This window comes from Nyctereutes procyonoides, unplaced genomic scaffold, assembly GCF_905146905.1.
Source record: "Nyctereutes procyonoides isolate TBG_1078 unplaced genomic scaffold, NYPRO_anot_genome, whole genome shotgun sequence".
In the NCBI taxonomy this organism is placed as follows: Eukaryota; Metazoa; Chordata; class Mammalia; order Carnivora; family Canidae; genus Nyctereutes; species Nyctereutes procyonoides.
Window position 1 is genome coordinate 67,554,590 of NW_026575046.1, and position 24,678 is coordinate 67,579,267.

The 24,678-nt window shown below is 52.2% G+C and overlaps 1 protein-coding gene across 1 annotated transcript in view; it reads right to left on the reverse strand.

Moving 5' to 3' along the window:
• Nucleotides 1-2,845: 2,845 nt before the first annotated feature.
• TSPAN15 (tetraspanin 15) overlaps nt 2,846-24,678 on the reverse strand; it is a 51,794-nt gene continuing 29,961 nt past the window's right edge. The window contains exons 4-8 of the mRNA XM_055325642.1: nt 13,780-13,875; nt 11,135-11,251; nt 5,905-5,952; nt 4,153-4,269; nt 2,846-3,639 (exon numbers count right to left, since the gene is read on the reverse strand). Coding sequence (XP_055181617.1) covers nt 3,490-3,639; nt 4,153-4,269; nt 5,905-5,952; nt 11,135-11,251; nt 13,780-13,875 — 528 coding nt within the window. The 3' untranslated portion in view covers nt 2,846-3,489. The remainder of the gene's footprint in view (nt 3,640-4,152; nt 4,270-5,904; nt 5,953-11,134; nt 11,252-13,779; nt 13,876-24,678) is intronic.

Sequence of the window (24,678 nt, forward strand, 5' to 3'; positions counted from 1 at the left end):
GATTGATAAATAAACCCTGGCATGTCCATTCAATGGAATATTGCTGAGTGGTTAAAAAGGAATGTACTACTGATGCATGTTACAAAGTGAGCAAACCTCAAGGTAATCATGTTGAGTAAAAGAAGCACAACAAAAAGAAGAGTATATGCCATATAAATTCACAGATGTAAAATGTTAGAATACACAAAATAATGTATGGAAATGGAAAGCAGACCCATGATGGCCTGGAGATGGAGCAGGGGCGTGGTGGGGAGGGCTGTCAAAAAGGGATTCCCTAAAAGTCCAGTTACAAAGAAAAAAAAAGGGATTCCCAAGGGGCAAGAGAAAACTTTTTTTAGTGTGATGAAAATGTTCATTATCTTGATTGTGGTGATGGTTTCCTTAATGATAGGTTTGTCCCTTTAAACATGTGCAGTTTAGGGCAGCCTGGGTGGCTCAGCGGTTTAGCGCCACCTTCAGCCCAGGGTGTGATCCTGGAGTCCTGAGATTGAGTCCCATGTCATGCTCCCTGCTTGGAGCCTGCTTCTCCCTCTGCCTGTGTCTCTGCCTCTCTCTCTGTGTCTCTCATGAATAAATAAATAAAATCTCTTAAAAATGTGCAGTTTAGGGGCACCTGGGTGGCTGAGTCGGTTAAGTGTCTGCCTTTGGCTCAGGCCATGATCTTGGGGTCATGGGAATCAAGCCCCACGATGGGCTCCTTGCTCAGTGGGGAGTCTGCTTCTTCCTCTTCCTCTGTGTACTCTCTCTCTCTCTCTCTCATTCTCTCTCAAATAAATAATAATCTTTTACAAATGTGTGGTTTGTTTTACACTGAGTACATCTCAAAAATAAGTTTTGGGGAATATTATATTTGGAAATTGCCTTCAAAGCCCGCCTTCCCAAAGGCATTTGATTGTTCTGTTTTTCTTATAATTGCATAACAACAAAAAAAAAGTCCAAAATTAAAGTCTACAGATCTCCTCCAGTTCCACAACTGTTGTGGGCTGCGACAATATGGCCATTTTCTTGTATGTGCCGTGGTGAGGGAAAAGGATTCATCTCGAAGGTCATTCTTCCATTCCTGTGAGTTGAGGGGTCCAGGGGGATGTTGTTGGCTTTGAGCACCAACACGTGCAAGAGGAGGAGCATCCCAACCACAGGACCGAAAAAGTCCTCTCTGTGTGTCCCCACTGTGCTTTCTAGAGCTCAGCCATCTGTAGCCACCCACCCAGGACCCCTGCCCCACACCAGCAGCAGTGTCAGGTAGAGGGCTGTCTGCACAGGTGGCACAAAGAGGGAGGATAAGGTGACCAGAGGTGTTCAGGTTACAGGGTGACAGGACCTGGGATGAGCACACTCAGCAGTCCCACAGCTGCTCGGTGCCTTGCCAGCTCGCTGCCCCCAGACCGCTGCCCAGAGACAATCCTCGGAGAATTAGCTGGAGCCGGAGAGCCCAGAGGCCACCAGCCGGATGCGAGTATGACCTGGGCACACGTGCAGAGGTCAGAATGGGGACCTGGCAGAAAGCAGCAGCTGCCGTGTCCACCCCGTGGGGGCAGCTGCACTAGTAGCCATCGGTGTTTTGCACACCCGGTAGCATGCCCGTGTGCACACCCGGTGACAGAGGCAGTGAAACACAGGGGCCTGGGCGCCCATGAGATTCCTCCCGGGTTCCCAGCATGGCTTGGCCGCCTGCCGGCTGGGTGCACAAGTGACTCAACATGCCCTGGTTTCTCCATCAATAAAATGGACATAGCAAGAGGGACCCCACGCGATCTTGCGACTTCCAGGGGCCAGTAGCTGTGAAGTGCTCACACGGGCTCGGGCACCGAGGATGTTCGCGGCGTGATTGCTGTTGTTAGCTAGTCTGTGTTTTCACAAGGCTGCTCCTGCACTTTATTTTATTTTATTTTTTTTTTTAGATTTTATTTTTTTTATTCATGGGAGACACAGAGACAGAGAGAGAGGCAGAGACACAGGCAGAGAGAGAAGCAGGCTCCATGCAGGGAGACCGACGTGGGACTCGATCCTGGGACTCCAGGATCACGACCTGGGCCAAAGGCGGCACTAAACCGCTGAGCCACCCGGGCTGCCTGGCTCCTGCCCTTCACCACACCCACCAGACCACTCAAGCCTCCAACCTCTTAACTTCTGGGCGTGCGGGCGGCTCCCTGGCTGGCACCCGCACACTGCGTTCCTCAGGCGTGGGGCTCGCCCCGCTGCAGTCTATTGCTCTAACTGCTAAGACCCTCTTGGGAAATCTGGAACCCAGGTTTTGGAGCAGGAAGGGGGGAGGGGGCTGGCCCCTGCAGGTCCTGTCATCTCCAGCAGAGGGCGACGGACACCAAGCTTTTGCCAGGCAGGGAGCCACCGGCCAGCCCCCTCTCCCTTACTGCTGCAGGGAGGGGCTCTCAGGATTCAGAGCTGCTGGTGGGTTTGCGGGTGCAGCTCCTCGCCAGACCCCTGACTTTCCTAGTTCCCACCTGCCTGGCTTCCCGGAGGAGGAGGAGCCTCTTGCCAGGAGTGGTTTTGCCTCAGTTTCCCAGCGTGGTCATCTCTGCCTCCCCCCACAGGCAGATCCCTAGCAGGAAGGCCAGGCAGGGGAGGCCCCAGGCCCAGCCCACAAGCAGAGCTGGGAAAAGCCATTCCTGTAAGACGCCGCTCAGAAGACTGGGACAGGCCATCCCAAACCCAGAGCCGCTGTCTCCAGGCAGCTGCCAATCCCCCAGGGCCGCAGGGTCACTAACTTTCCCAGAGCTTGGCCCCAGGGTGCCCCCTTCAGTCCTTGCTTCCAGACCCAAGCGGAGGACTTCCCCACCCCCTCCTGACCCAAACAGCACAAATGAAACATTAAAAAAAAAAAAAAAATCACGTCTTTATTGTTTGATTAATAAACGGGCTTGGAGGGGCAAGAGTGGGGCGTGTGGGCAACACCCAGCTCTGATTAGTCAGAAACTCCTGTTAACTGTGTACAAAATGAATGTTACAAAAATCACGTAAAAAACGGGGTCAGCAAAGCAGCAGCCTTGGGGAGGGCTCAAGGCCCCTGGGAGGCTGCGAAATGCACCCAACCTGGCCTCTGGGTCGTGGCTGAGGGACTCCAGGGACCCTGGGGCCCACACACCTGCCACCACATGTGCTCTCCTTCGTGCTCACTTTTTACTACAAGATTGCCCTCACGGGGGCCGAAACACCACAGGCCACGGCACTGCCAGAAACCAGATGGGCCCTGAGCTGAGCGCTCGGCACCCCCTTCCCGGGGCCCCAGGCCTGCTGAAGGGGCGTCCTTGCTCCCCACGCCCAGGAGGCCGGGCAGGTGCAGGACCCGGCCCCGGGGAGGGCCCTGGCTCCCCCGAGAGGCCGTGGCCGCGGGAGGCCTGAGCAGGCCCCCCAAACTCGTCAGTGCCCAGTGTGGGGAGAGGACCCACAGTCCCGTCCAGCCACCGTGATGTGGCCCGAGTGGTGCTGTCGCGGCACGGTCCTGCCCAGCGGCTGGCCCAGACGGGGGCGCTAGTTGGGGTAGCACATGCAGCATCCTGTGCCTGCCGCCTCCACGCTGGGCTTGGTGCCAGGCCCCAAGAGCCCGTCGGTGACCGAGTGCTCCATGATGATGTCCTCCACCCGGGTGATGTACAGGAATGTCAGCAGCACCCCCAGGAACTGAGGAGAAAGGGCAGGGTGGGTGCGAGTCTGCTGGGGACCCAGGTGGCTCTCCCTGGCGGCCCCCAGCCTGGGCCCTTCTGTACACGTCCCAGGAAATCCCAGAGACCCTCCCTTGGGAGGAGGCCCCTCCATCCTGGGACTCCTGTCTCCATGCCAGCAATGCCGCTCACTGTCTAGGGGACCTTGGGCGAGACACTGAACCTTGCCAAGCCTCAGTTTCCTCCTCTGTGAAATGGGTATGATGATGGTATCTACTCTCAGAATGAAGAAGACCGTGCCTGGGAAGCACTTGGAAGAGCTTCACAAGCAAACCTCTTTCCACTTGCCCTCTCTTGCCAGCCCTCCCGCCCTCCAACGGTGAGCCCAGATGGTACAAGAGCCTTCTTCACCCCACCCCTTTGTACCTCTTCTGCTCTCTGTAATCCCCAAGCCACACTCTGAACCGGCACCCTGCCCACCATTCCACTTCCAGCTCCCCTCCCTGGGTGAGGGGAGGGGAGACCAGCCCACCTGGGGGAGCAGGATGCCCAGCAGGAGGCCTGCCATGATGGTGTAGTTGTCCATGAACCAGATGAGCACGGCGTTGGTGCAGCCCCGCACGTAGATGACGTCCTGCACACTGAGGCGCTGCACGAGGAGGAGCCTGGCTGACACCTTGCCTTGCAGAGCCCCGGTGCCAACTCTGCTACTCACTCAAGGTCCAGGCAAGGCCCTCCACCTCCCTGAGCCTCCAGTGTCTCACATGCCATAGGAGCAGGTGGCTCTAGACCATTGTGTCTCCACGGGCAGTATTGTTCCCTAGAGAGCACTAAGGACAGGCTGGTGGCACTTCTGGTTGTCACAGCAGTTGGGCTTGGGGACTTGAGGGACCATGGAGCTAAGGGCAATCCTACTTCACAGGCAACTGCCCTGTCTACCTGCCTACCTGCCCCCTGGGGGCACCTAGACGGCTGAAAACCCATCCAGAATTAGCTGAGCCAAAAGGCCAACTCCAGGGGCTTATAAAAACCAAAGTGTTTTCTGCGTGGTTTTCAGGGAGTGCACAAATACACGGCACACACACACATATATCTACTGCATATAACTTTGCAGAAATACTACTAAATTAAAGAATGTAAATTAAAGAATGATTATATTGTATTTTGCTTGGAATTTTATCAACAACTGTCCACCATTTTTAAAGACTATGTCCATGGCAAAAATAATACCCAGGAGGGAGGCAAACCATAAACGACTCCTAACTCTAGGAAACAAACTGAGGGTTACTGGAGGGGGGATGAGATAACTGGGTGATGGGTACATGATGGAACGAGCACCAGGTATTCTTTGCAACTGATGAGTCACTGAACTCTACCTCTGGAACTAATGATACCCTATATGTTAATTAATTGAATTTGAATAAATTTTTTTTTTTAAATAATGCCCATGGTATTCATGTTGTCAACACAACTCCCCCCTTCCCAACCCCAGCCAACCAGGTGTCAGCTACATCTTGTGGTGCAAACACCTAACTGCTTCGATGTGTCTCCTGTTGCATCTAATGCCTGAGCATTTCCACATGAAATGTTATATGATTGTAAATTGTTCTATTTCTCTTTTTACTTCAGCTCTGTCACTTGTTCTGAAGTTAGGTGTGTGGGTAGATTATATTGTCTGTGAATTTCATTTCGAGATATCACTAAGGCATTACTAGATGATCATTATAAAACCTGGCCATTGGGTTCTGATGGCTTGAGAACCCCCGCCAGTCTATGGCTCTCCAACCAGAATGTGTGTCAGAAGCACCTGCTGGGCTCCACCCCCAAAACGTGCATTTCTAATATGTTCCCAGGGTTGCTGTCACTGCTGGTCCAGGGGCCTCACTTTGAGACTCAAAACTCACAGACATCTCAAGTCGTCATGATTTTTAGCTCCCTTCTCAGCATCACCCTAGCGTCACTCCTAGCCCAGCAGAGCCCCAAGGCAAGCTGGTGTGGGCACAGCTGGGCACACAGGCATGCTGGGGGCACCGGCAAGGGCTTGGTGGCCTCACACAGAGAAGCCCTCGTAGGTGCTCAGCAAATGCAGGCGGGCAGGCTCTCCCAGCCTGGGGGACTCTTGGCTCCCTGAGTCCTTCGGTGTCTGGGCACAGTTGGAAAACTCTGGCAGTCCCTGACTCCTGTTCCGAGCCAGGGGTCCCACCCCAGAGAACCCCTCCCATCACTCTGGTGATGGGACAGGAAGAGCGACCCTTCTCAAGGAAAGAGATTTCAAAGACATTACCTCCTTGTCGATAGTTCTGTAGCCGCACATGGTGTTGATCACTTCTGTCTGAAACAAAAATGTGTGTTAGCTGCCGCCTTATACAGGGCTTCCCATGAAGGACTATTATTCCCCCCTTTTTCCTGACATAAGAATTGGGGCACAGAGTGGCACTGCCAGTATGGATGGAGCTGAGACTCCCACCCAGGCAGTCTGGCTGGAGTCTGCATCTTAACCTCCCTCCCCCAGCACCCCCCTCCTCACCTAAAAAATGCCCAGAAGGAAAGATGGGGAGGCTAGGTCTGTGGTATTTGGGTGGGAGGACCACTCCTGTGCCAGCAGCGGCCCAGGACCCCAGAGAAAAGCGTGCTGTCCCAGGCTCCCCCGCTGCAGGCTCCCCAGGGCCGAGGCTCTGCTGACAGAGTGATGCACAGTCTCAGAGGTCGGGGCCCGGCTGTTCTTGCTCCGCTGGCTCTTATGAAGGAAAACCCCAGACCACAGCCGGGCCCCCAGCCAGCTGTGGTTTCCCTGCGGACAAGGCCGGGGCCTCCGACCACACTTCCCGCCCCGACAGACTGCCATCCTACTGGTCCAAGTGCCACCCATAGCCTTCCTGGGAAGAGCTGCTCTCAGGAGCGCCCGGCTGCTGCCTGCCCTCGGTGCAGGGAAAGCTGTGGTCGGCCCTGGATGCTGTCAAATCCCTTCCCAGTAGGCCTAAGTCGGGGGCGGGGGGGGGATGGTACTTCCCCTCACTGTCTGTGCCCTGTATAGTCTCCCCCTCCTCCTACAAAGTGAGAGGAAGCTAGATGCCCCAGTCCCACCCTCCCACATGCAACTGGAAGCCGCTGTGGGGTGGGTGCCCCGGGAGCCAGCAGTGATGCAGGAGCAGCAGAGTGGCCAGCGCGGCCTCTGGTATCATGTTGCCTGCTCTGGATCCTGCTCTGCTACTCAGGAGCTCAGTGGCCAATCCCAGATGTGCTGTCCCAGGACACTAGATAAGTATTTGTTGAATGAATGAATGAATGAATGAATGAATGAATTCCTCGGCCTCTTCCATAAAGCAGTGGTGCTCAGCAAACCCACATCATGGGGCTGTCTTGAGCATACAGTGATACACTCATCAAGGCCTTATCTCAGGGCTGGACACATAGAGGAACACAGGGGCCCCGGCTGGAGGGACTCTGCACATGATCCTGGCCCCTGGAGGGCAAGGAAGGCGGTCTACTCTCCTTCCAAAAGAGTGAGTTGGACCTCAGGCCTCAGCTCAGTTGTCAGGATCTGGCTTGTGGGCAAAATAAACTCCCTCAGTCTAGACTGTGCCCCAGGTAGACCCAAATACACCCAGCATCCGCTTAACATGGGCCAGCTTTTGTGACTCCTCTAGGTGGTGAACCCGACCCCCAAGGAGAGGGTCAGGCCTGGGAAGCAGGTGCATGACAGCAGGACAGGAACGGTGTTTTCTACCTTTCGTGTTTGTTCTTTCAGTCGTTCCCTGAACAAATATTAACCGAACACCTGTTATGTGCCAATCACTGTTCTAGGTGTTGGGAATGTAGGGGAACGAAGAATGTCTTTGCCTTCATGGAACTGACATTCTAGAAAGGGAAACACACAATGAACCTAATAAGTGAGTCAACCACACAGTACATAGAAGGTGACAAGAGTAACTACTCTGCACTGTGCTTCCAGTTCTGGGGACAGAGCCCCAGGTGGGTTCTCCTTAGAGAAGAGGTTGTTTCTCTTGCCTTCAGGGAGCAGACGTGCAGCTGGCAGAGGCCTCCTTGCCACCGCCCAGAGCCCGGACCCCTCCTCCGGACTCGCCTCTCCTTCCGGGAGAGTCCCCTCTAAGGAGGGCGGGACGAGGCATCCATGCTCTTTCCTAAAGGTAAAGCCTGCTTAGGTTTGATCACAGAACCACTCTTCTCCAGAGGCTCTGCTGATGGTGCACAGGTCCTGAGAGCCGCTCTGCGGTGGCCTCTTCCACCTGGGACAGGGCCACGGACAGGCGGTCAGGAAGGGGACTCCCAAGCATCCCAAAGCCGGACATGGCAAAGTTCACAAGGGTTCTTTATGTGTGCTTCCTCTCACTCCGGCACAGGCCTGATGAGCTGGGTTGTCTGAGGTCTGAGAAGCCAGGGGGAAGGGAAAGAGAGGCCTGCAGGGACAGGCCCCCAAAGGGTAACCAAAAATGAGAGGGTGGATAGCTCTAAAAATTGGACACAAGAGCTCAACAGGCATGGCTGTCAGAGGCCATTCAATGTAGAGGCAAACTGCCCTCCACACCAGCGAGTCTTGGGGACATCCCATAGGATAAGCACATTTCACAAGCCTGTGTGAACTCTGTTGCTTCAAATCCTCTGCAGGAGACGAGCAGAGACATTCCTTTTAAAGCTTAGAGCTAGGGAGAAAAGTGACTTTCCCTGAAGAACGGGTTTGCTTTCTTCTGTTGAACAGTAGCAACGTAACAGACCATGTGTCCCCTTTTCCTCTGGCTGCCAGGAAGCTCTAAACCACCAAGCACAAGGCTCTAGTTTCTAATTTTTTTAAATTTTTTTTTCTCTTGTGTGTTCATTCAGATCTGTGGCTAAATGAAAAGAGTGTACAATAAATAGATTGGTATACAAATTCACGCACAGATTCACAAAGGGAGGAAACACCCTCTTTTCTAAGGAGAACCCACGGTGGTTTTGTAGTACAGGACCACAGGTACCCCAGTAGGTGAGCATCGCGTCTCCACCTCGGGCTCCCACCCAGATGCCGGCTCTATAGTCCATTTCTCTGCGGGTGGCATCCGTGTTGATACTCCCCGCCTGGACTTCTCTCCCAAACGCCCTAGATCCAAGTGCCTCTTTGACATCACACACAGTCTACCTGTCCACACTGAGCTCATCCCTGCTGTCCTCCCCTTTCAGGCAGTGGCAGCTCCATCTTTCCTTGTGGCTCAGGCCAAAATCTGGGAGCCCTCCTTGATTTCTCTTTCTCCTACTTCCCGCATCTGATCCGTCAGCAAATCCTGTTGCCTTATATATAAAACAGAGCCAGAATCTGACCAAGTTTTACTACCTCGGCTAAAGCCTCTGTCTTCTCTGGCCTGATGTGACTGGACTTCCAGGAGCTTCCTGGACCCCCCGCAATGGTGGGAGCACATTCAGCAGGAGCCTTGGCTGCCAGTCTCCTGTGGTGATTGTCACATGCGGTTAATTTTATGTGTCAACTAACCTGGGCCTTGAGGTGCCTAGATATTTAGTCAGACATTATTCTGGGTATTTCTGCGAAGGTGTCTTTCAATGAGATTGACATTTGAATCAGTAGACTGAGTTAGGCAGATGGTTCTCCCTATAGTGGGTGGGCCGCACCCAATCAGTGGAAGGTCTGAATAGAACAAAAGGGCTGCCCGTCCCCTAGGGAATCTTCCCTTTCTTCCTGCCTGCCTGATGCAGACCTGAGCCGCCACACTGGCTCTTCCTGGCTCTTGAACCTGCCAGCCACATCTGCTCTCCTGGTTCTCGGGCTGTTGTACCCAGCCTGGAACTAAACCACTGGCCCTCCTCGATGCCCAGCTTGCTGACTCAACCTGCAGATCTTGCTTGCCAACCAGAATCTCAGGGCCTGCTTCCCTGACAGCCTGGGACCTGTGACACATGGACCGCTGCAGACTCCCCATGTCCACCTCTGGCCCCCACAGCAGAGGGACCCTGGTAAAATCTGAGTCAGATCTGCCGCCACTCAGCTACTAAAGCCCTTCAGTGGACTCCTCACCACTCATGGGAATACCAAAGTCCTGACCACGGCCTTCAGGGAACCCGTCATCTCCCTGACCTCATCTGCTACTGTTCTCCGTGACGCCCGCTCTGCTCCAGCCACATTGGTCTCTGTGCTGTTTCTCAAATGCACCAGGGCAATTCCCACCTGAGGGCCTTTGCACTTGCTGTTCCCTTTGCCAGGAATGTCCGTCCCCCAGATATGCATGGCCCACTCCTTCACTTCCTTCGGGGTTTTACTGAGAACCTACTTTTTCGGTATCTAAAATTTCAATCCTCCACCCCCCTGCTTTATTTTTCTCCTTAGCATTTACCACCTTCAAGCATACTGCCTCTCACTCGTGTATTTTGTCAGTCTTCCTGACTAGAACACCAGTTCCATGCAGGCAGAGAGTTTTCCAGGTGTTTTCTGTACGTACCCCCAGAACCCAGAATCACATCTGGCATGAATGGCCTCGATGAATATCTGTTGAATGAATGAATACATGTAGGCTTGGACAGCTTGACATGGACATTCAGGTGCCACTGTCCTAGGGGCTGAAGTTCAGGATCACCCCCCACAGGCTTCTCTGAAAATGCCAGGCTCTTACCCAGCACTCCCCCTTCCCAGAAAGTTATCCTAAAATGGCAGCTAAAATTTCTAAACAAATCTTCCCTCCTGATCCAGGCTTTTTTAGGGCTTGTGCACTTGGCACCGGCTCCCTGACTCATGGCCGAGGCCTGCACCCCCACTGGCAGCTGCGTGGTTTACAGAATCCAGGAGTGGGCACAGAGGGTAGAGATGTTCGAAAAGAAATTTTCCATGACTCTTCAGGGCATGAGTAATTGCAAAGCTCGCCACCTCATTCCAATCCAGAGACGAGGCAGTTTTTGGACACATGAGTCCAACAACACAGAGGACTGACGAAGCCACTCATCAGTAAGTGGGGACTCCGTGGGACAGCCCCCCAAGTAGTCATGGAGGTGAAGAGCTGAGTGGGGATCCTGCTGGGGAGAGGCAGGGCTGGCATGTACATCACCAGACCCCTTCCCAGGTGCCCTCCAGCGAAGGCTGCGAGCCGGCCACCCTAAGCTCCCTCTGGCCTGGACCCTCTCCATGCCTCACCCGACCCAGGTAGGAGTCCAGAGCCCGGGTGTCACAATGGTGGCCTGCATTTCATCCCAGCCCCGCCAACCCCGGGCGAGGCAGGCACCTGATGCTCTGGTGTCCCCACTTCTTCATCTGTGCGGGGGGCAAAGCAACAGGCCCCACCCCACGGTGCTGTGGAAGGAGCTGAATGTGTGATGCTGCTGGAGAGCCCAGGACGGGCCTGCGCGTGGCAAGTGTTCAAAGACCATTAATGGCCACTCCTGGCAAAGCCGGCCTTCCCCGCCCGCACCCCCGCCCCCACATGTAGCCCTTCCCACGGCCTGAGTCTCCAGGGCCACCGCCTCCTGCCCCCCCCAGCCCACTTCCCGATGGGCCGGGTGGCCCCAGGAGCAGCAGGTACCGTGTTTCTGACGCAGCAGGTGTAGGGCACCCCGCAGGCCAGGGGTCCGGGGGCGTTGCAGTCGTGGTACTGGTTTTTGCTCCAATCCCTGTAGTCTTCCCCGCCACAGCACTTAAACTGAGAGGAAGGCAAGTGGGGAGAGGGCTGCTGTCACCATGGGATCCCAGGCCCACGCCAGGAAGGGGCTCCACCGGCACACCCTGGGGTTTACACTCGGGTCACCCGGGGGCAGGGGGGCCCCCGAGGCTGCAGGTGTCAGGTACTCCTGTGCTTCCTGGCCCAGCTGCCTGGGAGGTAATGAGCACCCCGTCACTGGAGAGGCGTGCAAGCCAAGGCTGGGCAGCCTCTTGGGCGGGGGGCAGCTACCAGGGGGACTAGATACTGGAGGGAAAGTCTCCCTTGATGCCTCCATCTCCATGTCCCAGGGCAGTGGCTCAACCCTTGAAGGTCCCAGAGAGAAGGAGTCTATGGATGCCCCCACAGCCCAGGAGGCATCCCCAGGGGCCCCTAGTACCCCCTGCCCCTGCCCCCAGCCCAGCTCTGTCTATCAGCCCTTAGCAAAGGGGCACGCACCCTCCTCAAGTCCTGCCTCGGGGTCAGGGCCGAAGGGGCAGCAAGGTGGGCCTCATTCCCCCCTTAGCTTAGCTTCTCCCCACACTGCCCCTCTGCCCAGGGAAGCAGTGACTCCACTGAGAGGTGGGTGTGTGCCAGGCGTGCTTGTGGGCACTGTGCTGGGGAGACAGCGAGTAACTGCTGCATGGAAAGGCCAGTGGGTAATGCTGTGTGCCAGGGGCGCAGGAAAGGGGAGAAGGGAGCTGGGGGGGCAGCTGAATGTTGGGAGGTCAGGAGAGGCCCCCCCCTGAAGAGATGACATTTAATCTGAAACATGAATAGCAGGAAAAAGCCAGGCAACAGTGCACAGGCCCCGCATAGGATGAGTGAGCTGTGTGTTGGTGGCAGGCACGGAGGCCAGGGTGTCTGGAGCGGGGCGAGCAGGAGGGGAGGGATGAGGTAGGGCGGCCGGCCTAGGCCACACCATGCCAAAGTCTAGTCGGTCAGAATGGGTGGGGAGCTGGGATCATATTCTGTGATGGGGGGGTCACTGGAGGGTTAGCTAGGGGAGTGATAGGGTCAGAGGTCCCTGCAGAAACACAGAGCCCTTCAGGCTGTCAGCTTCGAGACCTGGAAGCTCCCCCCCCCCCCCCCGCACCCCAGCCCAGCTGGGTGCAGTTCCAAGGGCATTCGCTTTGCAGTCCATTCAATCCCTCATGCTACCATCTGTCGCCGTGTGACTCTGGGCAAGTCGACCAGCCTCTCTGGGCTCATCTGCAAAGCAGGAGGAGCACTGCCAGCTTTGCACAGCTGAGCCGAGGATTACCAAGTCAGGCCATGCATGATGCACTCAGCCTGGGGCTTGGCACCAAGCATGAGTCACCCCCCATCCCACCCCAGGAGAAATGAAATCCCAAGCCACTGGAAGGCCGGTTCCAATAAAAACATCACATTTCACCCGATGGCCAGAGCTGGCCGACACACCCCTGGCAGAGAGGGGCCTCCCGGAGGCTGCACCTGTTGTGACTACAGCGAGGACCTGAGCCAAGGGAGTGGCCACCACCGGTGGCTCTGGGCGCGATGAGGTTTGGTTCTCACTGAGGGCTAGCACGGGAACCAGGCCAGCCGAAGCCCCCAAAGCCATGTCCCAGGAAGCACTGTCAGGGCCGAGTGGGCCCACGGCCCTCACCTTCTGCTTGCCCCCCCTAGAATGCGGCAGCGGTACTCACAGGACAGGTCTTCCCTGTCACTGTTCTAAGGTGCCTGTCACTGCTCTAAGGTGCCTGGCACTGCTCTAAGGACTTCCACGTTGAGTCAAGCAATGTCACAACGACATCAAGACATCAAGAGGAAGGGATCACCTGTACCCCCCCGCTGCAGTTGAGAACCTGAGGCTCAGGACTAAGTGAGATCGATGTGTAGACGCCATCCCGGGCAGTGCTGGCCTGCCACTGCTATTATTATAACACCAACAGACATGGGTGGACCTTAGTGGGGAGGGTCAGTGTCCCCAAATGATAATCACTGTATTCAAAAAATGCTATGGAGGAAAAGGAGAAGTCGTGTTTTGCTCCTCTATGCAGGGGAAGCGGAATCAGGAAAGAGTGCTCTCTACCTCAGGGCCGTTCCTGACTTGGCAGGGAGTGAGCTCCCTGTCACTGAAGAGATTCAGCAGAAAGGTGTCTGAACTGAGCACCTTGGAGGTCTTTCCCACCCCAAGGAAGAAGTATCTCTGCCCCTTGGAGAAGGATACCCTGGGATCCTGCAAAGTGGCTTGTGGCTAGAGCTGATATTCTTCTTCTTCTTCTTTTTTTTTTTTTTGGATGAGGGAATAGCTAAGTAACTAAAGAGGGACACAGAGGGTAAGGATATTCTGGGCCAGGCATGTGGGCAGAAGAGTGGTTAAGCAGGTCAGGCCCCAGCCTTCACACCCATCCATGGCCCGCCATTGCCTCCCAACTTGGCCAGCCACTTGCTTTGGGAATGGATAAGCCACTGCTCCCTCACCCTCACCCTCGCCCTCTTGAGCAGTGTCCCGAGCCAAGGGCAAAGGGCTCGGCAGGTGCACCTCTGACCCACGGCACCTAGCTCACCTCCTTCTGAACAAAGTCCATGATGTTTTTGAAGTCCAGATCATCATAGTAGTTCTCGATTCCTCTTCGAATGTTGTCATTTAGAAGGTCGATGGTCTATTTTGAATGGAGACATTACAAAAAAACCAGGCCACACCCCACCCCCTCAAAGTCCAACCCAAGATCTCCCAGAACTCGGGCCTGGAACAGGGTGCCCACATGGCCAAGTAGCCCCCACCCCACCTGCAGGAACACCCCACCACCTCCCTGCCCACACACCCTCTCCCTGCCCCGGTGCCCCTCTGAGGCCTGGGTCCCTTTGCCATGTCTGAGCAGGAGTGATTCACCCCCTTTCCTATACAGATCAGAGAGCCCAGGCCCCAAGAGATGGCACCCGGCCAGAACTGGGCAGATTCCGGCCTGGTGCCCTTTCCTCCGCCCAAAGACAGGCCCCAGCTGAGTCTCTGTGCTCCAGACCCCTCTGCACTCTTCTCTGCCCGAGCTCTTGTGCTACGGATTAGGACACTGAGGCCCAGAGAGGGCGGCGGACTCTCCTGGGGCCCAGAGCAGGCTAGGCGGGTGGGTCTGGCCAGGACTGGGAATCAGCTCTCCTGATTTCCCCCATGGGCCACGCTTCATCGCTGCAGGGCCCTGGCCAGGCCCCCTCGGAGCTCGGGCGGGGCCCAGCCCCATGGAGAGCAGCGCTGGCACATCGCCCTCTCCCGGTCACGCTGGGCCTTCTGGATCAACAGCCCGGCTGTTGTGCTGAAATCCAGGAGCACAAAAGGCCCCATAGCGGGAAGGGGTGGGGGCGGGAGTGTGGGCGGCCCAACCCCACGCTCTGAGCCACAATCAGGGCTTTCAGAGCAGGGAGGCCCTCGGATCACCAGAGATTGTGCTGGCACAAAGGGGGCATTCTTGGCTCTGGAGCCAGACGATCCCCTGGGGAGGCGCCTGCAGGCACTGCTGGGCAAACAGGGCCCTGGGTCCCAGGCCTGGTCCTGCCACTGCAGGCTCCACCCCAGCTATTTGCCCTCTCTGAGCCTCAGTTTCTCACTTGTGAACCACACCTGCAGGCCTATCCTTGAAATAACCTCCAGCTATGAGGATCAGACTAGGCTGAGAAGGACCATCAAGCCTCATGGTCAAGAACAGTTCCAGCAGCCACCCGGGCCTCAGATGTCTCCTTTAGCATCCAAGCCTCTACTTCCTCACCTGCCAGGTGGAGAGGACAACCTCTACCTCGTAGGGATTTGAGTCTAGATAGACTAAAGCTATAAATGTGCTCAGCAAGGTGCCAGGCACATAGTAGGCCATGGTATTATTAAAGGTCTTTCTCTCCTTTTCCAGGAGGCACACACCCTATAGCATTGCATCATAAGTGGAAACGGCTAATCCCAAGGTTCAGTTTGGGGTAATCTCCCCCAAACCACGTCCAATATCAGAAAGAGGGGGAGAGTGTATCAGCTGCCTCCTTCCCAACACTCACAGTGCTCACAGTCAAGGCAACAAAGGAAACCAGCTCAGGGAAATCTGTCTCCGTGGCCAGGAGAAAACCTTCTGCTCAGGAAGATCAGCCACTCAGAGGTGGACAGGGGAGCCAAGAACCTAATAGCAGCCCCGGGGGGCAGAGGGTAGGCCCTGTCACGTGTGAAAGACCATGCACGCACTTGCCGGCCTCAGTCCTATATTGACCCCAGGGCAGGGGCTTGCTGGTCACATAACCTGAGCAGAGCAGGGACCCCGTGGCCTCAGGGCCACCCTTCTCAGAGGCCCCCAGGTCATGAAACTTTTCCAATCTGGGGTTCCTGCTCCTCCAGGGGATGAAGGGACAGGCCAGCCAGCTGGGGCATGGTTGGGGGCACCTAAGAAACAAGATGCTAGGGTGGGGTCAGTCCACTCCCCAGGACAGGGTAAGGGAATGAGCTCATGGCACTGAATGGCATGGGAGGGGGTCATCGGCTGAGCACAGGTGCAGAGGGGTGATCCAGGAGCACACGCATAGGGCTGTGTCAACTTCTTGCAGTCCACTCTCAGGGTCCTGCAGACACAGTCCTGGTCTTCCATGTCCCTCTGCACCCCAGCCCAATGGTCATCTCCCAGCCCCTCCCCTGGGTCACATATTGTTTGGACTCCCCCAGGCCTGGAGATAAGGAGTCAGGGAATGAGGGCAGGAGGCCAGGGCAGGGTCAGCAGAGGGGATCCCCAGTGGCCTGATGGGGAAAGGCTCTTCCTCCCTCTTCAGTAAGCAGCTCTGACCTTTCTCTCCAAACTTACTCAGTCTCTGGGTACTTTCCAAACATGCTAAGTCCAAAAAAGGCCTCTGTGACAATCAGGCCTCCCATCTGGTAAGCTGAGCGGGGCCCCCACAGGGAAGGGAGGCCCCGCTGGAGGCCCCTCGAAACGGGCAGGAGGAACAGATGGTCCCAGGCTGCGTGGACAGCAGCTGCCCCTGGCCCCTCGGGGACCTCTTTGGATCATGCTGGCTCTTGTGCTCTTTTGTGTGTGCACTGCCTTTGGCACCATGCATGTGTGTGTGTGTGTGTGTGTGTGTGTGTGTGTGTGTGTGTGTGTGAGGGGGGGGGTATATACCAGAGATGTAAGGATACTTCAACGGTCCTTTTGCCGTGATAAGGCTACAGATGAACGAGTGAGACAAGCTGGTTGCATGGCTCATGAATTTAACTGTGAAGTGCTCTGCTGTGTTCAGCTAAGTTCTGCCGTTCTGCGGGACTGGGGGAGCCACTCTGAGGACCCCAGCAGGGGGTCCTGTTTTGTGGACCCCAGCAGGGAATCCTGACTCCTCTGCTGCTCTCAGAGACCAAGCACCCAGTGCCTGCCCCCCACCCCCAGCCCCCTAATCCAGCTCACAGCAGCAAAAGCAGCTCCAACTAGGGCAAGAAAACCCACCTCGCATGCAAGGCTGGTGTGGCCTCAGGGGCCACTAGGCCTGGGCTAAACCAGGCAAAGAGTAAGCAAACATCAAAGGCCACAGGATTTTCAGAGCACATTGTTTAAACCACCAGAAGCAAGCTACAAAGAGCTGTCCTTTCTAGTTTGTTCTTTTAAATCTAGTTTTAAAGCTATCCAAAGCCTCCACAGCAGGGTTTCCAGTAAAGGTGCTCAATGTTTTTAAGTGATGGAGGAATCAAGGGGGTGGGGTAGGTGGCCAGGCTGGGAGGCTGAGGAGCAGGGGGAGGAGAGGGGGGTGGCAGGGCAGCAGAGGGAGCCTCTCTCTTGGCCTCCCTGGAAGGAGCTTCCGGGGCTTTCCCCCTGAGACCCAGGCTGCAGAGGCCCGGCTGTCAGCAACCCCGCTGACACTAATACCAATCAGCCCAGTTCTCACGGTGTACAGGGGGTGCTTGGCCTAGGACTTCCTTCCTTCCCTTGCACGTGAACCAAACAAGCATCTCTGGGCTTCCCTCAGTGCCCCAGACTGTGGGGATGGGTCCTATTGCCTCCAGTACCGAGACAGACTCAATCTAACAACCAAGGCCTAAAGAGAACCCAGGGAGCAAGAAAAAAGGAAGAGAGAAAGCTACAAGGTTCTTTGGAATATTTGCTAGACCCTTCCTCCAACCTGGCCGCAAGTCACAGGTTTAATCCTGGCGGGGAGAAGAGGTCTGCTTCAGCTTCGCAGGTACCTGGGGCTCCAGCTCTCACTCCCACATGCTGTCCACGGTGGAGCACACGAGCTGGGAGAGGCTGCTCAGATCTCAGTGCAGAACCTCCTCTACTTTGCTGCATCAGGCGGCAGGATATATGTGTGTCCTGTGCTCCACTGAAGGGGCCACAGTGTCATCTTTCTCCTACCTCTGGCTTCGAGGGTATGTCCAGAACCATCTAGCGCCAGGCTGGGTGCTGTCCACTGTTCCCTGGTTCCATGTTGGGGGATCAGCAACCTCTGATCAAGGCCAGGAAAGAGGCCACTCCCCACCCTTGCCTTGGCAGTAGAGGAAAGGTAGAGGCCAGGAGGCCAGGGCTGGGGGTACAAATGTACCAGCTACAGCCTAACACCCTCTGGGTGTCCCGCTCAGCTCTGCCTAACTGGGAACACATGGGCAGGAGCTGCCCTCCCCCAACACCCCTGATACCCCCAAGAGAGGCCCCAGAACAAGCTGGAGAGTACTGGTCAGTCAAGGTGAGACCCAGACAGTTGTGGAAGTCACTCAGGTTCACCTCGTACCATCAGGACACTGCCCTTCTGATGCCCGGGCCCTTGGGGCTCCATGGCGGGCTCCCCAGAGCACAGCCACTAGACTCCCTACAAATAGAGAAGCCACCTGAGTCTGACCATTGAGTCAGGCCTCCTAGCAGAAACCTTGCCAAGGGTCAGGGATGGAGAATCTCTTCTTTATGTCCATGCACCTGTTGATGTTTTGCTGCCAGCGGTGGCCATGGCCAGTGCCCCTTCCTGAGAACCGAGCGTGAGGTCATTAGCCTAATTTGTCCTCATCTGACACCACGAGTGGATTTGTAGACTTAACAGGTAGCCTATGGGGCCACCCCTGTTATAGTATGGCTCAGAGAAATGCTTCTCCTCCTCTTGGCAAGGAGGAAATGGAACTGGGAACTCACCTCCCTCTGGCAGCTGACCTTCATTACCTCCCACCTTTTCTCTCCACGCTGCCCCTTCCTGCTGCCATCAACAGCCAGGCTGCTCCCCTAGCCTCAGCACTGGCCAGTCTTATAGTTTACATTAGAGTTGGAAAGGACATTATTTTTCCATATATGGTATTTTCCTCCGCGATTATAAGGAAATGAAAATTGGAGAGCTAAGGAAAAAAATATCAAAAAGAAAATAAAAAGCACAGCCTGGGTGGCTCAGCAGTTTAGCACTGCTGTCAGCCCAGGGTGTGATCCTGGCGACCCGGGATTGAGTCCCACGTCAGCCTCCCTGCATGGAGCCTGCTTCTCCCTCTGCCTGTGTCTCTCCCTCTCCCTCTCTCTCTCTCTCTCTGTCTCTCATGAATAAATAAATAAAATATATTTTTTTTTAAAAAAAGCACCCTAGCCTCACTCCTTAGAGGAAATAAGAGTTAATATGTTAATATTTCTATTTTCTTCCAGGTTTTTCCAGGCCGATTTTTTTTTTTAGAATAGAGCTCTTACCGCATTTATAGTTTTATATATCATTTTCCAGTTATTTTGAATTATGGACCATGGACATATGAGAACATGGCTCCCATATTCTCATGGAAAAGCCGAGAGACCTGATGGTGAGAGTCCTTCCTGGGCTGTACACAGAGATCCTCCCCTGACAGGACCCCATGAGGGGGACACCCCATCCAATCCTCAGGGTTTGGGGTTAATGAGATAATGAGAAATTCTCAGCCCTGACCTCAGCCCACAGCATCTTCCAGTGAAGACTAAAGAGCTGACCACCCCCACTCCACCCACCATGACTACAAGAAGGAGTGGTGGGTGTCCTGGCCCCTACTGACCCAGGGGCACTGGAAAGTGACAAATCAGGCCACCTTTGTGGAAACCAGACTGCTGCTCATTTAGGGGATTGTTCACCAAAACAATCAATGCTGCTGACCAACCTGGGGCTGGGCTCTAGCTAGGAAAGCACTAATCCATAACCTCTGCAAAGCCACAGGCTGGCTGGGAGCCCAATGGCTGCCCAGAAATGTGGCCCCATGAACAAATGGAATGAACATCTCTCTCCCCTCAGGCTGCCGAGACATGAACCAATACCCTGACCTTCCAGCTTGGAAAGGATGATCTGAAAGGAGAAAAGGGGAAAAGGGAGGAGAAGGTAGTGACACTAGATTGAAAAGACAACTACGGGGCTAAGAAAAAAGGAAATAAAAGAATATTTTGAAACAAACAAAAATGGAAACACAACATACCAAAACTTGGGGAATGCAGCAAAAGCGGTTCTCAGAAGGAAGCTTATAGTAATAAACATCTCCTTTAAGAAAAAAAAAAGAAAGAAAAAGACCTCAAATTTAAAAAAAAAATCTCACTTTGCACCTCAAGAAAGCAAAAAAAGAAGAGCCAATTAAGCTCAAAGTTAGTAGAGAGAAGGTAATAACAAAGATCTGAGCAGAAATAAACAAAATAGAGACTAGAAAGACAATAGAAAATATCTGTAAAACTAAGAGTTGATTTTTTAAAAAAATAAATAAAACTGACAATGTTTAGTTAGACTAGGAAAGAGATAATTCTAATAAACAAAAGCAGATATGAAAGAGGAGATGCCATGACCAAAATTTCAGAAATATAAAGGGTCATAAGAAACTATGATGAACAATTATCCACCAACAAACCGGGTAGCAAAAAAAGAAATAGAGAAATTTCTGGAAACATACAACCTGCAAAGACTGAGTCATGAAGACAGAAAATCTGAACAGAACAATAACAGGTCAAGAGCTAGTAAACAAGTAAAACTCCAGGGCCAGATGGCTTCACTGGTGAATTCTACCAAACATTGAAGGAATAATTAATACTAATCTTTCTCAAATTCTTCCAAGATATTGAAGAGGAAGAAACACTTCCAAAGTCATTATGAAGCCAGCATTCTTCTGATACCAAAGCCAAATGAGGACACTGTTGGAAAAGAAAATTATAGGCTAATATCTCTGATGAACATCACTGTAAAAATCTTCAACGAAATATTAGCAGACCAAATTTAACAGCACATTAAAAAGATCATACACCATGATCAAGCAGGATTTATCCCTGGGATGCAAGGATGGTTCAACATCTGTGAATCAATCAGTGAGATACACCATATTAACAATGAAGGATATAAATCAAACGATCCTTTCAGCAAATGCAGAAAAAGCATTTGACAAAATTTGGTATACTTTCTGATAAAAATGCTCAACAAATTAGGTATAGAAAGAATGTACCACAACACAACAAAGGTCATACATAATAAGCCCACAGCTGACATCATTCTTAATGGTGAAAAGAGAAAGCTTTTCCTTTAAGATCAAGAAGAGACAAGTCCACTCTCATTACTTCTATTCAACATAGTCCTGGATGTCCTAAGCCAGAGCAAGTAAATTAGGTAAGAAAAAGAACTAAAAGTCATCCAAATCAGAAAGGAAGTAAAATTTTCTGTTTGTATGACATGATCTTATATATAGAAATCTTAAAGACTCCTGGGGTGCCTAGGTGTTTTAGTTGGCTGAGGTTCTGACTCTTGATCTTGGCTCAGGTCTTGATCTCAGGGTTGTGAGTTCAAGCCCCATGTTGGGCTCCATGCTGGCCATGGAGCCTACTTAAAAATGAAAAGGAAAGGAATGATAAAGATCCCAGCAAAACTCTGTTAAAACTAATAAACGAATTCAGTAAAGTTGCTGAATACAAAAATCAACATACAAAAATCAGTTGCATTTCTACACACCAACCATGAACTATTCAAAAAATAAATTAACAAACCCATTTACTATGGCATCAGATAGAATAAATTATTTAGAGATAAATCTAACCAAAGAAGTGAAGGATCTATATACCGAAAAGCATAAAAACACTGATGAAAGAAATTGAAGACAACACAAATAAATGGAAAGATAGCCCTCATTTATGGACTGGAAGAATTATTACCAAACTATTCATACTATCCAAAGTGATCTGCAGATTTAATACAATACCTATCAAAATTCCAATAGCATTTTTTCACAGAAATAGAAGAAAATCTTAAAATTTGTATGGAACCCAAGAGATTCCAAAAAGCTAAAACAATCTTGAGCACAAAAAAACAAAGCTGGAGGCATCACATTTTCCGATTTCAACCTATATTAGAAAACTATAGTTATCAAGATAGTGTGGTATTGACCAAAAAAAAAAAAAAAACCCATACATACAGATCAATAGAACAGGATAGAGAAACTAGAAGTAAACCCAGTCCTACCCACTAATTTTCTATTAAAATGCCAAGAATACATAATGGGAAAAGGATAGTCTCTTAAATGGTGCTAGGAAACTGGATATCCATGTGCAAAAGAATGAATTGGACCATTATCTTACATCGTAAACTAAAATCAACTCAAAATGGATAAAAGACATAAACATAAGACCTGAAATTGTAAGACTCTTAAAAGGAAAGCATACAGGGGAAAGAAATCCTAGACATAGCTCATGACAATAATTTTTTCTTTTTTTTTATTTATTTACGAGAGAGAGAGAGAGAGAGAGAGAGAGAGAGAGAGAGAGGCAGAGACACAGGCAGAGGGAGAAGCAGGCATCATACAGAGAGCCTGACGCAGGAATCGATCCAGGGTCTCCAGGATCACGCCCCAGGCTGCAGGCGGCGCTAAACCGCTGCGCCACCGGGGCTGCCCCGACAATAATTTTTTCAAACTTGACACCAAAACCACAGGCGATAAAGGTAAAAATAAACATTATTGTCATTACATTAAACTAAAAAGTTTTCACACAGCAAAGAAACAAAAAAATTAAAAGGCCACTTATAGAACAAGAGAAAATATCTGTAAACTGCATATCTGATAAGAATATCCAAAATGTGTAAGGAAAAAAAATGTAGAAGGAAACTTTACAACTGAATAGCCAATGACAATGACAACAACAAATAATCTGATTAAAAATGGGTAGAGGAACTATTTTTTTATAAAGATTTTATTTATTTATTCATGAGAGACAGAGAGAGAGAGAGAGAGGCAGAGACACAGGCAGAGGGAGAAGCAGACTCCATGCAGGGAACCCAATGTGGGACTCGATCCCGGGTCCCCAGGATCACGCCCCGGGCTATAAAGCAGCGCTAAACCGCTGAGCCACCCGGGCTGCCCGGGTAGAGGAACTATTAAATAGATATTTTTCCAAAGGAGACATCCAGATGGCCAAGAGGGATATGAAAATATGCTCGTCACTCATCAAATGCAAATCAAAACCACAATGAGATATTACCTAATGCCTATTTGGATGGCTATTACCAAAAAGGTAGGAGATAACAAATATTAGCAAGGAGAAAAGGAAACTTTGGACACTGTTGGTGAGAATGTAAATTGGTCCAGCCATTATGGAAAACACTATGAAAGTTCTTCCAAAATTTCAAAATTGAACCATACCATATGATCCAGCAGTCCTACCTGCGGGAATATATCCAAAGGATATACTGCAGCATTACTCAGAATAGCCAAGATAGGGATCCCTGGGTGGCGCAGCGGTTTGGCGCCTGCCTTTGGCCCAGGGCGTGATCCTGGAGACCCCGGATCGAATCCCACATCGGGCTCCCGGTGCATGGAGCCTGCTTCTCCCTCTGCCTATGTCTCTGCCTCTCTCTCTCTCTCTCTCTCTCTCTCTCTCTCTCTCTGTGACTATCATAAATAAATAAAAAAAAATTAAAAAAAAAAAGAATAGCCAAGATATGGAAACAACCTAAGTGTCCATGGACAGATGAATGGATAAAGAAATGGAAAAATATATCTGTTTATTTAATATATTTATATATTTTTATTTTTATGTTGTATTTATATATATCTATTACAAACACACACGTGTAATGGAATATTCGCCATAAACAAAGGAAATCCTGCCACTTGTAACAACGTGGATGAATCCTGAGGACATTGGGCTGAGTGAAATAAGGTAGACAGAGAAAGACATGTATAAGGAAACCTTATATGTGGAATCTGAAGAAAAAGAAGTCAAACCCATAGAACCAGTGAGTAGCGTGGTGGCTACCAAGGGTAGGGGTGGGGAAATAGGGAGATGTTGGCCAAGGGTACAAACTCTCAGTTATGTGCTGAATATAGCATACAGCATGGTGACTCTAGTATTGTATACTTGAAATTTGCTGAGAATAGATCTAGAGCATTCTCACTGAAAGAGAAGTTCCTATGTGAAGCGATGGACATGTTATTTAACTTGATTGCAGCAACCATTTCACAATGTGTATGTATATCGAATCATCACATTGCACAGTTTAAATATGTCACAATTTTACTTGTCAATTATACCTCCATAAAGCTGGGGGCGAGGAGCGGAAAGAGGACTGAAAAAGAAGACTGTGCTGCCTCTATCTTGCTGTGTGCTCCGGGGAGGGCTTCCTAGCCTCTCTGTGCCTCCCTGATCCCATTGATACGGGAATCTCCCAATCCCTCTCCTGCAGTTCATAAAATGGGAAAAAACACCCCTGGGTTCCAGAGGTGTAGACAGGCCTGTGTCTTAAGGTGTTCCCTTGCTCCCACCGGGCCGGGATCCAGTTGCACCCAGCAGGAGCTTGGCAGGAGTCAAACACCAGGTCATTGGAGGGCTCTGTACACCCCCGTGTCTGATATGGTGACAGCTGCCCTGGGCTCAACGTCTGCTGAGAAAGACAATGTGGCCCCAGCCCCGAAGTGCCAGGAACCGAGGGTCGGGGGTTGGGGTGGAGGCAGACAGAACAGAACTAATGCAAACTTGCCCTGCTCCCCAAGTCCCACCTCCACCACGGAAGGGGGATGAGGGCGAAGGAATGAGATTATGGAGAGATGACAGAGCTTGGGCTGGAAGTCAGCCCCACACAGTCCCGAGCTCCCTCTGGGACCCTGGACAAGTCCCTTCTCCTCTCCAGGCATCAGGACAGAGGAGCTGATATGTACCCAGGATCCACAGGGGGCCATAACCACGCCGGGTCCTTCACAAGCTTCTATGACTCGCCCAGGGTCACACAGCCAGTATGACACGCACACAGCCCACAAGAGAAGGAGCTGGAGACCAGAGGCCCCAAGAACCTGGCCAGCTCAAGGGGCCCTGATTCTGCCAACCGTTCCAGGGCCAACCCATCACCCCCCCTCCACCCCAGATGACGGCCACAGCCTCGAGCTGGTTCCCTCCACGTCCGCCCTGCCTACCTACTGCCCATTCTCCACTCAGCGGCGAGTAGACTGTGAATCAGATCACGTCTTCCCTGTAAAACTCTCCAAAGTCTTCCTACAGACAGAGGAAACTTAGAAAAAAATCCAA